Source organism: Canis lupus, chromosome 32 (assembly GCF_048164855.1).
Source record: "Canis lupus baileyi chromosome 32, mCanLup2.hap1, whole genome shotgun sequence".
In the NCBI taxonomy this organism is placed as follows: domain Eukaryota; kingdom Metazoa; phylum Chordata; class Mammalia; order Carnivora; family Canidae; genus Canis; species Canis lupus.
This window is the reverse complement of record NC_132869.1, coordinates 13,294,488-13,308,390: the sequence shown is the minus strand read 5'-3', so window position 1 is coordinate 13,308,390 and position 13,903 is coordinate 13,294,488. Positions and strand designations below refer to the sequence as shown.

Here is a 13,903-nt window from a genome sequence, read left to right as displayed (position 1 = left end):
CTGTTATTTTATGTGCATAGGCTCTTTTTTATGTACATTTATGTGTCAGTTCAGATACTCCACATTATTTTTGTGATTTCTGGTAAAAATGACTGCATTTATTACAGAATGAAAAGTAAATTCTTTATCTGAAAAAGGTTTATATTCGTTTCTCTTTTTTTCTTAAAGAGAAGACAAGATCTATAGTTGTGGTCATGGAGATCACATTAGAAAATGAGAACCGGGGCCTCCTGGGTGGCTCCGGTGGTTGAGCACCTGCCTTTGGCTCCAATCATGATCCCAGAGTGCCAAGATCAAGTCCCACATCAGGCTCCCCAAGGGGAACCTGCCTCTCCCTCTACCTATGTCTTTGTCTCTCTGCCTCTTGCTCTGTGTCTCTCATTAATAAATAAAAATAAAATCTTTTAAAAAAAAAAAGAAAAAATGAGAATCAGTCTGGTTTTCTGGGTCCCACTGCAGTGTGCTCTCGGGGAAATCAATTAACCTTGTAAGCCTCACACTTTGTGGGACGTTATATAGATAACAGTGAGAAAAAGAGGCACAATAAGAATACTTTTAAAAGCATTCCAATTTAAAATACTGTTAAAAAAATAAATAAATAAAATAAAATAAATAAAATACTGTAAATAGGGGCAGCCCGGGTGGCTCAGCGGTTTAGCGCCGCCTTCAGCTCAGGGCATGATCCTGGAGACCCGGGATCGAGTTCCACGTCGGGCTCCCTGCATGGAGCCCGCTTCTCCCTCTGCCTTTGTCTCTGCCTCTCTCCCTCTCTGTGTCTCTCATGAATAAATAAATAACATCTTTTAAAAAAATAAACTAAAATAAAATATTGTAAATACCTCCTATGCTTTTTTTAAAAAAAAAAAAACAAGCTCTCATTGCTCTTTAAACAGTGTGTGTTCTGGATAGTTTTAGAAAATTGGGCCTTTGCAATAACAGTAGAAACATTGTACATAATATATCTATAATCCTGAAGTTAAGAATGGTAGCAAGGACCTCAAAGAATAAAGACTATATACTTTAAAGATTAAAAAAAAGATACAAAGGTAAGGTTTCCTTGGCTGATGATAGTAATAAAACTAGAAATTAATACAAAACTTTAAACAACAGACGTTACAGCCCTCTAATATATTACATATTAGCAACATACTCTTTAGAAAGTAATGAAAGAAACTACCTTATATTTATCCAAACAAGAAGATATAAGCAAAAATGTGCTGAGTTAATTAATGGCCTTAATGCCTTTATTATTTATTTTTATTGCCTGATTGATTGCATACATAAAAGTGTTGTTCTCATTGAAAACAATTCAGATAATACAGTTAATTCCCATTGAGCATCCTCTACATTCCTGATCTTTCTGCACAGATAACTGTTGGTAATAAATAACTCTTGTACTATACCTCTTTCTATGCATTTACTAACATACACATAAATGAGTTTTGTTTTATGTTTTTTAATAGTTTATTTTACCATAACTTTTGTCCTGCAGATTGTTTTTTTACTCAATGTCTTAAATCTTTTCATGTCACTATATATAGATCTGTGGTGCAAAGTCTACATGATTTCCTAGGACTACTGCATAGTAGTCCATAGCGTGAATATTGAATATTATATTTATCAGACTTTGAGCATTTAAGTTGATTTTCTCTTATTTTCCAATTTCTCCTTATTATAAACAATGTGTCAGAACATTTTTTATATTTACCTTCTGGTACAATTATAGAATTACTTCTCAAGGGTGGAACTAATATATGAATTGATTATTAATTAATTAAGTCATGAATTATTGAATAATATTGGGAAATAGATTAATATTGGGACTGGGAGATTTCCTATTTCCTTCATTTTCACCAATACTTATTACTATTATCAGTACTTGGAACTGATAATAGTAATAATATCATAATAGTTCATTTGATATAATGAACATTATAAATCTGTGCCAGTCTGAATTCCATGAATACTAGTTAGTACTAGGTTGAGCAGCTTTTCATATGATTGTTCACTAGTCCGTTGTGTTTTGTCTTCTGGGAATTACCTATTATTATTCTTTGCCCATCTCTGTTGGATACTTTGCTTTTATTGATCTTTAGAAGTCCTTTAAAATTATGGATAATAAACTTTGTTGCATCTGTGTCATATTTTTGTCCCTAATTATTTAATGTTAATTATGAAGTTTAGCTATAGAGAAGTTTTTGGTGTTGATAAGGACAGATTCTCTTATTAGTCTTTTAGAGTTTTAATTTTTTTGTATCTTAAAGAAGGTATTCCCAATCCCAAAGTCACAAATATATTTTCTTAAATTTTTTAAAACAAAATTTTAATTACACAGTTATATTGACACATTTTCCTTTTAAAAATCAAAAGTTAGACTTAAAGCTAAAGTTCTATTTGAGCACTGGTCTAAATCCAGTACCCCTTTCTGCCCTCCTCCTATGTTATTGCATACAAATATATATAACTATAGAAATTATATGGTATCATTCTGTTTTTTGTTTTATTTGCATAAGTGGCATTATGTATGTATCATTCTGTGATTTGTCATTTTCACTTGGAAATCTGTGCTATATGTTCTTACATACAAAACAAGCTCAGTGTTTCTCAATCCTGGCATTTGGGCAGCAATTCTTTTCCATGCTGCATGAATTGTGGGACAGTTAGCATCTCCAGCCTCTCCTTTGCTTATTCCAATACTGTCTCCTTATAACCAAAAAATAAACCCATGTCTTGCTGAACACCTCTTATGAAGTTGTACCATACCTAGCTTTTTAAACTGCACCTTTTAAAAACTGCGTAGTATTCTGTAATTTCATTTACACTGGTGATGAATATTTAAGTTATTTCCAGTTTCTTGAATGATCTGTGACATTTCAGGGAGCTTCTTGCACAGGTAAAGAGGCAGCATTGCAAAGTAGTCAGAGTGTGGCCTGTGAAGTCAGATCACATGGGTTAAATCCTGGTTCTGCAACTTCATAGTGATAAGTCATTAGGTAAGTCTCTTCCTATTGCTAGGCCTCAGTTTCTTCATCTTAGCAATGGAAGATAATATAAGGACCTAACAATGGAAGATAATATTAGGACCTACTTCATAGGATTGTTGGAAAGATTAAATGAGTTAACCATAAAGTATTTGAAACACTGCCCAGATTGTAATTAATGCTTTATAAGTATTTGCTATTATATTATTGTTATACACATTGAGTACATACTAAGAATTGCTAAATCATATCTTAAGATACAAGTTTTTATTTTAATGTCTACCAAAATAGAATAGAAACTTAAATACCTAGTAAGAGGGAATGTATAAAACTATTACCAGCACATATGGTAAGGGTACTGTGCAGCCATTTAAAAACAATGTTTCTGAAGAAATTTTAATGACCTGAGAAAACAACTAAGATATTAAGTGAATAAAGTGGGGTTCAAATTTATATATATAATATGATCTTAATTATGTAAAAAGAATGTCATAAGTAGAAAGTGATACAAATGGTTATCTCTAGATTGTGAATGTACTTTTTATTTTCTTCTTTATACTTTTCTAGATTTTCCAAAATTTCTTAATAAGCATTCATTACTTCTCTAATCAGAAAAAAACAGATAACTCAGCTTCTTGGTATAATAAATTATAATTATTATACAGTCTACTTTGTGATCTGGGTTTTTTTGCATTTAGCAGCACAAAATGTATTTTCTGGGGATCCCTGGGTGGCTCAGCAGTTTGGCGCCTGCCTTTGGCCTGGGGCATGGTCCTGGAGTCCCGGGATCGGGTCCTGCATCAGGCTCCTTGCATGGAGCCTGCTTCTCCCTCTGCCTGTGTCTCTGCCTCTTTCTCTCTCTCTCTCTCTCTCTGTTTCTCTCATGAATAAATGAATAAAATATTTTTTTAAAATGTATTTTCTAATAAGCAGATTAACTGATGAGTCAGAAAAATCAAAGGGAAAGATTTTAAGCTAATATTGCTAAGTTACCATTTTTATTTTACTATTTTTGTCCTTAAACTTCTTGCCCTATAGTTACTTAAAATCTACCAAGTTATAAAAATAAGTGACCAAAACTTGTGTCCTCATTTCTGGTCGTTTCTCTTGGTAGCACCCCAGCAGTCAGTGACTACTCTAGAATTGCTTTGGGTCCTAAACGGGGTCCGACTGTTACTGAAAAGGAGGTGCTGACATGCATCCTCTGCCAAGAAGAACAAGAGGTGAAAATAGAAAATAATGCCATGGTATTATCGGCCTGTGTCCAGAAATCCACCGCCTTAACCCAGCACAGGGGAAAACCTATAGAACTCTCAGGGGGTATGTATTGTTTAATAAATATCCTTTTGGGCATTTCTTTTTATACTTATGTACTTAGAAAAAATATTGAAAGAAGTTTGAGAATGAGACTGTATTTAGCTTTATGTAGTCAGATCACATTTTTATCCATATGTAAAATGGACTCCAGGTCTTAACATGCCTTGTTGGCTCTTTTGTTTTATTTTTTTATTTTAATTTTTGTTACACTTGGTCACATTGCTCAATCTATCTCTATCTGCCTATCTATATCCATTTCTCTGCTGAACCTTATGAAAGTGGGATGCAGGCATATGACTTTTCATTCCTAAATCTTTCCACATGCATTTTCTAAAATTGAGGATAATCTATTATATATCTTTATCATACCATTATAATATTTAAAAAGATGAGTAATTTAGGTATATCACCAATATAAAATCCATATTTGGATTTTCCCAGCTGCCCTCAAAATATCTTATTTTTTAGCTAGACTTTTCTTTTTTTCATTTAGGATGCAGACATGTTTCATGCATTGCTTTTATTATGTCTATTTTAGTCTAGTTTAACCTAAAATAGCCTTTTTTTCATGATAATAACTTCTTTAAAAACGCAGACCTATTGTCTTGTACAGTGTCTTACATTGTGGATTTGTCTGTTGCCTCAAGAATAGGTTCGTATTAAATATTTTCTTGGCAGGAATACAAATTAGGTAATTTTTTTGTATATCACATGAGAGCTGCTTTATAAAATACTCTTGTAATAATAATAATAATGATTTAAAAAAGACTAGCATTTATTGACTACTTACTATACATCAAGCACTGATTAAGTGCTTTTTTTGTGTATTTTACTCACTTAATCCTCACAACCAGTCTATGAATTTGGTACCAATATTGGCTCCATTTATGGATGAAGGAACTGAGGCATGGAGAAGTTAAATAATTTACCCAAGACCATGAGTTATACATAATGAAACCAGATTTTGAGCCACTTCATCTTTGCTTTTATTCAGTAGATTATAATGCCTTAAGTATCCCTTAAACAGCGATTGAAATTACTCTTAAAATTACAGAAGCAGATTGTGCTTGAATCATAGAAAATTGCTTCAACAACCAAGACAAAGCAACTTAAACCTAATGTTCAGAATAAAAATGCAAATCAAATATAGAAGTTGTCATTAAATTCATTTAATTTGAAATCCTACCTGGAAGTCTAGCTTTATATTTTTCTCTAAAAATTTAATTTACTATGAAGAATATATCTCCTGCTGTCATGATACGATAACGGTTTAGTTAGACATTCCTAAGAAAGTTTATGGTTAGAAATTTAGGCCTGATAATCTCTTTTTCCCCCCATTTTATGACCATGGGGGAGATGAATACATACCTCCTACTTTTGTCTTCCTGTACCAGAAACTGTGGACCCACTCTTCATGGATCCAGACTTGGCATATGGAACTTACACAGGAAGCTGTGGTCATGTAATGCATGCGGTGTGCTGGCAGAAGTAAGTTGTCCTTCTGACATGTTCTTGAAAGAAACTAGGAATAATTGAAGTTCACTAAGAGCCACAAAAAAGGCATGTTTTCTCAGTCTTCTTTCTTTCCTTATGTAAATAATCAAGGCATTCTTGATTACTAATTCTGTTTGCATGATACTCATTATCACCTTTAGAAGTGGGTGTAAAAAGTTATCAAGTTTAAATTTTCACTATCCCTTTGTACTTCCTTTCCATAAGCTAGCTAGTTGCTCTTGATCAGTATTTGTGTAAAAGCTGTAAACTTTCTTCCTAAAAAATCTAATTTCCCTGAAACAGTGAAAAGTACCTTTTTGAAATAAAATAGGACAAAAAATTCTAGTTCCACCTCTGGAAGAGAAAAATTCAGTAATATAATTCCTAGGAAATCATTTGTATAGGTTTCACCCTTTTGGCATTATTAAAACATATTAGTTTCCTGTAACAGCCTTTACTACTATAGTTGGCCAAAGGAAACTGAGGGAAGTAGTGTCTACATTATATTTCCATGTTGTTCAGTTAAGAGCCGTGTTATGACTCAGTAGAATTATTTTAAATTTGTTTCTGCCCTGATAGTTTTCCAGTTTGCCCCCAAAAGAATATAAGCTGTAATTATAACTTGGGTATTGGGGCATGTAGATTCTAAATATATTTATTGAGGCAAAAATTCCAGATTTTTGTCACTTGGATTAGAGAAGTGTATCATTCTGAACGGACCCGTGCCTTGGAATTTTGCAGGTATTTTGAAGCTGTACAGCTGAGCTCTCAGCAGCGCATTCATGTTGACCTTTTTGATTTGGAGAGTGGAGAATATCTTTGCCCTCTTTGCAAGTCTCTGTGCAATACTGTGATCCCCATTATTCCTTTGCAACCTCAAAGGATAAACAGGTATATTTTAATTCATGTTTAGCTTAATTTTTTATCAAGCTATCTTTAATCCTTTTATTTGTGTCTGTTTTAATTAGATTCCTGGTTTCTTTTGCTATTTAAGGCAATACTTCCTTTTCATAATTTGTATTCTGCCTTTAAAATACAATGAAAAGTCCCATTTTTGGTCTCTAAAATAACTGTAATGTTCATTAAATCAAATCTGTATGTTGTGTGTGTATTTTCTAACAGCCATGAAAGCAATAGAACTTGGATCTCTACCTTAGCATTCAGAAAAGGAGAAAAGATGCTGAAAATATTCATTTCTTTGATAGAATCCTTTGACATCATTAGAGTTTTTAGAATCTGGTTTCTCTAAAGGTCTTTATATTATTTATTGTAATTCTATTTTTTCTGAAGATCCAATTTTCTAGTTGTAGAGATGTGGACAAAATGTGTACTATAAAAGTAAAAAACACTAGATTTGTCATGTATCTTGGATACACGGATAGCTTTTGAGTTTTAGACTAAGTTTTTCAACTTTTCTGACCATTTGTAAATGGAATTTAACAGCAAATTTATTCATTTGTTATGATAACTATAACACTTAAATGTCTATGTTGTGTTAGTATTGTACATGATGATAACAGTATCATTGTTGTTATTTTATTTTCTTAAAACTCAATGAATTTGTAATAATTGACCTACGTTTTGCTAAAGAAAATGATTTTGTTGATAACACTTTTAACATGTTTCCACAACAAAAGGGCTTAGAGGTGATGGGCTTGGCAATCAGGGTCAGTAAATAGTTGTTCTATTTCTACTATTCCATGTCATTAGAAAACCTGATTTGGAAATTGTCTTCTAGGGATGCCTGGGTGGCTCAACAGTTGGGCGTCTGCCTTTGGCTCAGAGTGTGATCCTGGGGTCCCGGGATCGAGTCCCACATTGGGCTCCCTGTGTGGAACCTGCTTCTCCCTCTGCCTGTGTCTTTTGTCTTTGCCTTTCTCTCTCTGTGTGTCTCTCATGAATAAATAAAAATTAAAAAAAAAAAAAAAAGGAAATTGTCTTCTACTCAGAATGTCATCTTCTAGGAAAAAAGTGGCATCAAAAACATTTATCTTTTATCTCTTGAATAATAGATATGTTCTAGGCACTCTACCAAGCTATGTTACTTTTTTTTTTTTTAATACTCAAAATAGTCTAACAAAAGCAGGTACTGTTATTCCTGTTTAAATAATAAGGAATTGGAGACTGAGTAGTTTTTACTTGTCCCAAGACAGACCTAGGATTTGAACCCAGACCTGACACCAAAACCTTATTTAACTATACACATGAAGACGAAAATTAAACAAATCATAATAAAATTATGTGACTTTTCCAACCTCTTGTTAGCCTGTATAAACCGTTTTTACACAGTGGTTTCTCAAGCAAGGATTATTAAATGTGTAAATGATTCTCTAAAAGAATATTCAGCACCTGTTTCCCTTCATGTCTTTAAGAATAGGATGCCTCAGGGGCGCTTGGGTGGCTCAGTTGGTTAAGTGTCTACCTTCAGCTCAGGTCACAGTCTCTGGGTCCTGGGATCAAGCCTCGCATCAGGCTTCCCGCTCAGCGGAGAGTCTGCCCCCTCCCCCACCCCCTGCCCATGTTCTCTCATGAGATCTCTCTCTCTCTCAAGTAAATAAAATCTTAAAAAAGAGAGAGAGAGAGAGACTAGTATGCTTCAAGGATGCCTGGGTAGCTCAGTTGTTAAGTGTCTGCTTTCAGCTCAGGTCATGATCTCAGGGTCCTGGGATTGAGCCCTGAGTGGGGCTCCCTGCTCAGCAAGGAGTCTGCTTCTCCCTCTCCCTCTGCCCTTCCCTGCCCCCCCACCCCCGCTTGTACTCTCTCATGCTCTTGCTCTCTTGAGTGCATTCTTTCTCTTTTCTCTCTCTCTCTCTCAAATAAAATCTTAAAAAAAAAACAAAAAAGCAAAAAGGATGCTTCAAGGCAGTATTTTCTAAAGTTAGATCAATCCTTACACCCAGGTCTCTTTGAACCCTGTGACACTTGTTATGTGTTGTAACACATTGGTTACTTAAGGTTTGGGGCAGCCCGGGTAGCTCAGTGATTTAGCACCGACTTCGGCCCAGGGCCTGATCCTGGAGACCTGGGATCGAGTCCCACGTCGGGCTTCCTGCGTGGAGCCTGCTTCTCCCTCTGCCTGTGTCTCTGCCTCTCTCTCTCTCTGTGTGTGTCTCTCATGAATAAATAAGTAAAATCTTAAAAAAAAAAGATTTGAAATATATAATTATAACATTTTTATTAGGCACTTGAACTTACCTGTGTACTTGAATATATTTGCCTCTTTTGTTTTTAGAAAATCAACATGACTATAAGATGTTAAAGTTAAGAGCATATAAAAAACTTAACCAAAATTAATAATAAACTGATATTTTTAAAGAATATTGGTCATAACCAACCATAGTATACTTTCTGAGAACCGAAAAAATTCTTAGGTCAAATTTATGTCCAGATACATGAATTTTAGCACAGTTCATGAATATATTTTGACTTCACTCAAGACTGTCCTTTCAATAATCCTTTTTAATAACATTGTGTCTAGTCTCCGTTGATTGTTAATAACAGTTTGGGTAAAGTCCCTGCCCTTATGGAATATGTATTAAGGAGAGGAGAGACCAACAATTAACATATGAATACAAAGTGTTAAGTAGTGAGAAATACTATGACAAAACGAAAGTAGCAGGGTAAAGGTCTAGAAACAGACCATGTACATGAGATTATAGACACAGTCATCAGGGCGCTGCTGTTTGGGATGATGATATTTGAATAGGGACCTGAATGAAGTGAAGGACAAGTAGTGCTATTCTCTGGGAGAGAAGAGAATTCCAAACACAGGCAGTATAAAGAGCAAATGCCCTGAAGTAGGAATATATCAGTATATTAGAGGCACAGCAGAAAGGCAGGCAGTATGTTTGGAATGGAGCAAGCAAAGAATCAGATCATAAAAGGGCTTGTAAGATTAAAAATTAGAATTTGATTTTTAGTATTAAAACACATAGTATTTTATGTGTGATTGGAAACCATTGGAGTATTTTGAACAGGGGAATGATATCATGTTTACATATTGAAAGATCCCCCTGACTGTTATACAATGAATACATAAATAATAATGAAGCACTGTTGTGGAAACAGGAAAAATAGTTAATTAATGTATGAAAGTAGTTCAGGTGAGGGATAATGTAACTTGGGTTAGAGTAGTAACAGTGGAAATAGGAAGAAGTGATCTGCTTGGGATGTATTTAGAAGGTAAAACCAACCAGATTAGCTGCTGGATTCGAAGGTGGGCTGTGAGAGAATCTGAGAAATCAGTGATGACACCTCCTTTTTGTTTTGAGCAATCAGAATGGTGATTCCATTTATTGACATTTGTTAGTTCTAGGTGTTGGGCTATGAGTTGTATCTTATTTCTTGTACTTTTAAAATTCTCCTCCCTCCCCAAACTGCATTTTTACTTTTATTTATTTATTTTATGACATAAAGTTGGCACACAGTGTTACCTTAGTTTCAGGTATAAAGTATAATGATTTGACAAGTCTGTGTTTTATGCTCTGTTGACCACAAGTGTAGCTACCATCTATCACCATACAACACTATTATAATACCATTGACTATATTCCTTCCCTATGTTGTACCTTCATCTCCATGACTTTTCTTTCCATAACTAAAAGCCTGTACTTTCCATTCCCCTTCACCCTTTTGGCCCATTCCCCTGCCGAGCCCCCAGCCAACACCAGTTTGTCTTTGTATTTTTGAGTCTCCTTTTGCTTTGTTTGTTGTTCGTTTCTTAGATTCCACATATAAGTGAAATCATATGGTACTTTTCTGTCTCTGTCTGACTTACTTCACTTAGCATGGTACCCTCTGAATCTGTCCATGTTGTCACAAATGGCAAGATCTTATCCTTTTTAATGGCTGAGTAATATCCTGTTGTGTATATACCACATCTTCTTTATCCATTCATCTGTCAGTGGACACTTAATTTGCTTCCATATTGTGGCTATTATAAATGATGTTAAAACTACGTTTTTAGACATGTGTTTCTAGTACCTAAGAAGTTAATCTGAAGGAATTTGACTTTGTTATACAACCATTTATCCATAGAAATACTCTATAAGTTCAGCTTTTCAGTTTGCCTTTCTGCCAATAGCTTAATCATTTTTAAATGTCATTTTTCAGTGAGAATGCAGAAGCTCTTGCTCAACTTTTGACCCTGGCACAGTGGATACAGACTGTTCTGGCCAGAATATCAGGTTATAATATGAAACATGCCAAAGGTTTGCTTAAAATTATTTTATATTTAGCTGTGTGAAATTTAAGTGTCAGAGTCTTTAATTTTTTCTGGAGTACTTACTACTCTAAAATATGGTTTGCCAATACAGATTTGTTGAATATCAGGAACTAAAGGTTTTCAAAGCCAAGACTAAGTTTGGCTTAAATCGCTTGACTTGATTAAATAATTTTCATACTGACAAGCAGTGTAGACAGTGGTTAATCTAAAGTCACATTGCATGGAGTTAAATCTTTAATCCATTGCTTACTGTTTCTGTGATCTTGAATGAGTTTTTTAACCTCTCTGTGCCTCAGCTTTCTTATTTGCAAGGAGGAAATAGTAATAGTACCTATCTGACTGATTGAAGGATTGAGTTATTCTATGTAAAGCAAAACAGTGCATGGTACATAGTATAAGCCTTACCCATTACTCCTACTAATTTTGTTAATTAATAACAAAACAACATTCTAGAACTGTTACCTCGTTTATATATTCCTTACAATTGAGAGATAAGACTATCTAAAGACTCTGAGAAGTAATCAATGGCAGGCAGTTGAGGAGGGAAGTCCAAATTTAAAGAATGTTTGGCAGTAGGTTTCCTGGGTTTTTTTCCTGTTTCATTTGCCAGCTTTGACCTCAGGATAGCCTGAGTCACAGAGCTTTGCAATGGACATGAGCAGCAAAAAATTCAAGAGAGATGCTCTCTTTCTGGCCAGAGGATCATAAATAGCCCCTCATTGGGCAGCCCCAGTGGCTTAGCGGTTTCGCGCCGCCTTCAGCTGGGGGTGTGATCTGGAGACCCGGGATCGAGTCCCACGTTGGGCTCCCTGCCTGGAGCCTGAATCTCCCTCTGCCTGTGTCTCTGCCTCTCTCTCTCTCTCTCTCATTGATGAATAAATAGAAATCTTTAAAAAAATTTAAATAAAATCTTTAAATAACTAGATAAACATAAGGTAAATGAATAGAAAAATGAGTTCTTAGCAGAAAAAATAGAAACTATTAAAAAAAAAGAACCAAATAGAGATAATAGAATTGAAAAAATATTCTATGAAATAAAAATTAACTAGATGGACGCAATAGTAGAATGGAATTGGGAAGGGTAAGAGTTAGTGAACCTGAAATTAGATCAGTGGAAATTCTCCAGTCTGAAGAATAGACAAAAAAATCAGAGTGGGGGGAGGGGAGAACATAGCTCTAGAGACCCAATTTTTAAAAATCAACTATTTATGTCATGCAAGTCGCAAAAAGAAGAAGGATGGTACAGAAAAAGAAATTTGAAGAAATAATGGCTGGAAACTTCACCAATTTTGTGAAAGACATAAATTTACATGTATGAGAAGTTTAGTGAATTTCAAAGATAAACTAAAAGAAAACCACAAGTACATAGATCATACCCAAACTGCTAAAAACCAAAGATGAAGGGAAAAAAATCTCAAAAGCAGCCAGAAAAAAATAACTTGTTCTACATAGGGGAACAACATTTCTAATTTAATGAGGAAATGGAACCACAAAGAGGTTTGTATTTACCCAAGGTCTTAGTAATAGTGACAGAGCTAGGATGCAAAACCAGGCAACTTAGCTCCAGATCCTCCTCTTATTCACTGTTTGCCACCTTACTAATAGAATACTTTACATCCATTAAAAATGGAACTATAGAGAGGGAGTTACTGATGTGGAAAGACATTTATGATCTGTTGGTGAAAAACAAGATATAAAACAGTACTATGGATTTTGTCCTTCAAAAAAAAATCTCTGTGTAACATTCATATAGAGAACAGAAGAATATCACCCAAATGTTATTTGGGTAGAAAAATTTTGAATGATTATTTATTGCTTATTAACACTTTCTAAGTTTTCTAAAATGGTCATATATAATTTTAAAAAGCTATAAAATTGTGTGTCACACTAAACCCGGATGATTTTTCTTTCCTTTTTTTTTTTTTTTTTCATTTATAAGGAGAAAACCCAACAATTCCAGCTTTATTTGATCAAGGAATGGGCGATTCCACTTTTGAGTTCCATTCTATCCTCAGCTTTGGAATTCAGCCTTCGTAAGTACCTAAATAATTAAGAGAAGTTTGTAAATGGCTGTGAAAATAAGAGTGAAGAATAATCCTTCCATCCTCCCATCTTTCCTTCCTTCCTGCTTTATTTGTAAAATTATTTCTTTGCCCCATTTTTATCTTGTTTCTTTCTCCTTGAAGTTTTATTTGTATAATAAAATTAAGTGGTTTGAGGTATTAGGATAATATGTGTTAGGGTGAACCAGGCCTACAATTAACCGTTTTTGACCAACAAAAATGCCACTTCTCTATAGTCTTGCCTACAATAAGAACAGCATTTAAGAGACTTTAATTAAATCCTGTCTAACCTGCCCTCTGACTTCTAAAAGGTCTCAAGTCACCCACTTCCCCAATTCATTTTTCTTGTAGGTAAAATTTAAATAGTACCCTCTTATCTTACATCATAAAGTTATTGGAAAAATGCTTATGTGAAGACACTTTGAAAAATAAAATGTATTGAAATCAGGTGTTATTATTTAATAAATATTATCTGATGTACATTTTTTTAGTTGTGATCCTTGTTTATATTACGTATCCCATTGCTATTGAAAATACTTTTTTGGAAAGAAAGTTCAGGAAACCAGAAATTATCATTCCAAGTACATGGTATATTTTCTCTCTTTCTCTCTCACACACACACACACAGACATACCCTGTTACCACTGAAGTCCTTCTTATTCCCTTTTCCAGACACAAAACTTGTTAGATCAGATCTGTTTCCTCTAAATTTTGTTACTTCTCTGCAGACAGTCCTCAATTTGGACCTGCATCCTTTCTGCTGTGATCATTTACTGCATCTTTAATAGGAAATAAAGTCATATAGGCCATTACCATTTTGTAAG

The 13,903-nt window shown here is 34.4% G+C and overlaps 1 protein-coding gene across 5 annotated transcripts in view; it reads left to right on the top strand.

Moving 5' to 3' along the window:
* Positions 1-13,903, top strand: part of UBR1 (ubiquitin protein ligase E3 component n-recognin 1) — a 139,948-nt gene that overhangs the window by 92,540 nt on the left and 33,505 nt on the right. For all 5 annotated transcript variants that reach the window (XR_012022710.1, XM_072808941.1, XM_072808940.1 and 2 more), the window contains 5 exons: positions 4,096-4,301; positions 5,693-5,786; positions 6,534-6,683; positions 10,905-11,002; positions 12,956-13,049. Coding sequence is in view for 4 of the 5 variants with exons in the window: in XM_072808941.1 (XP_072665042.1) it covers positions 4,096-4,301; positions 5,693-5,786; positions 6,534-6,683; positions 10,905-11,002; positions 12,956-13,049 (642 nt within the window). In the remaining variant the exon portion in view is untranslated. The remainder of the gene's footprint in view (positions 1-4,095; positions 4,302-5,692; positions 5,787-6,533; positions 6,684-10,904; positions 11,003-12,955; positions 13,050-13,903) is intronic.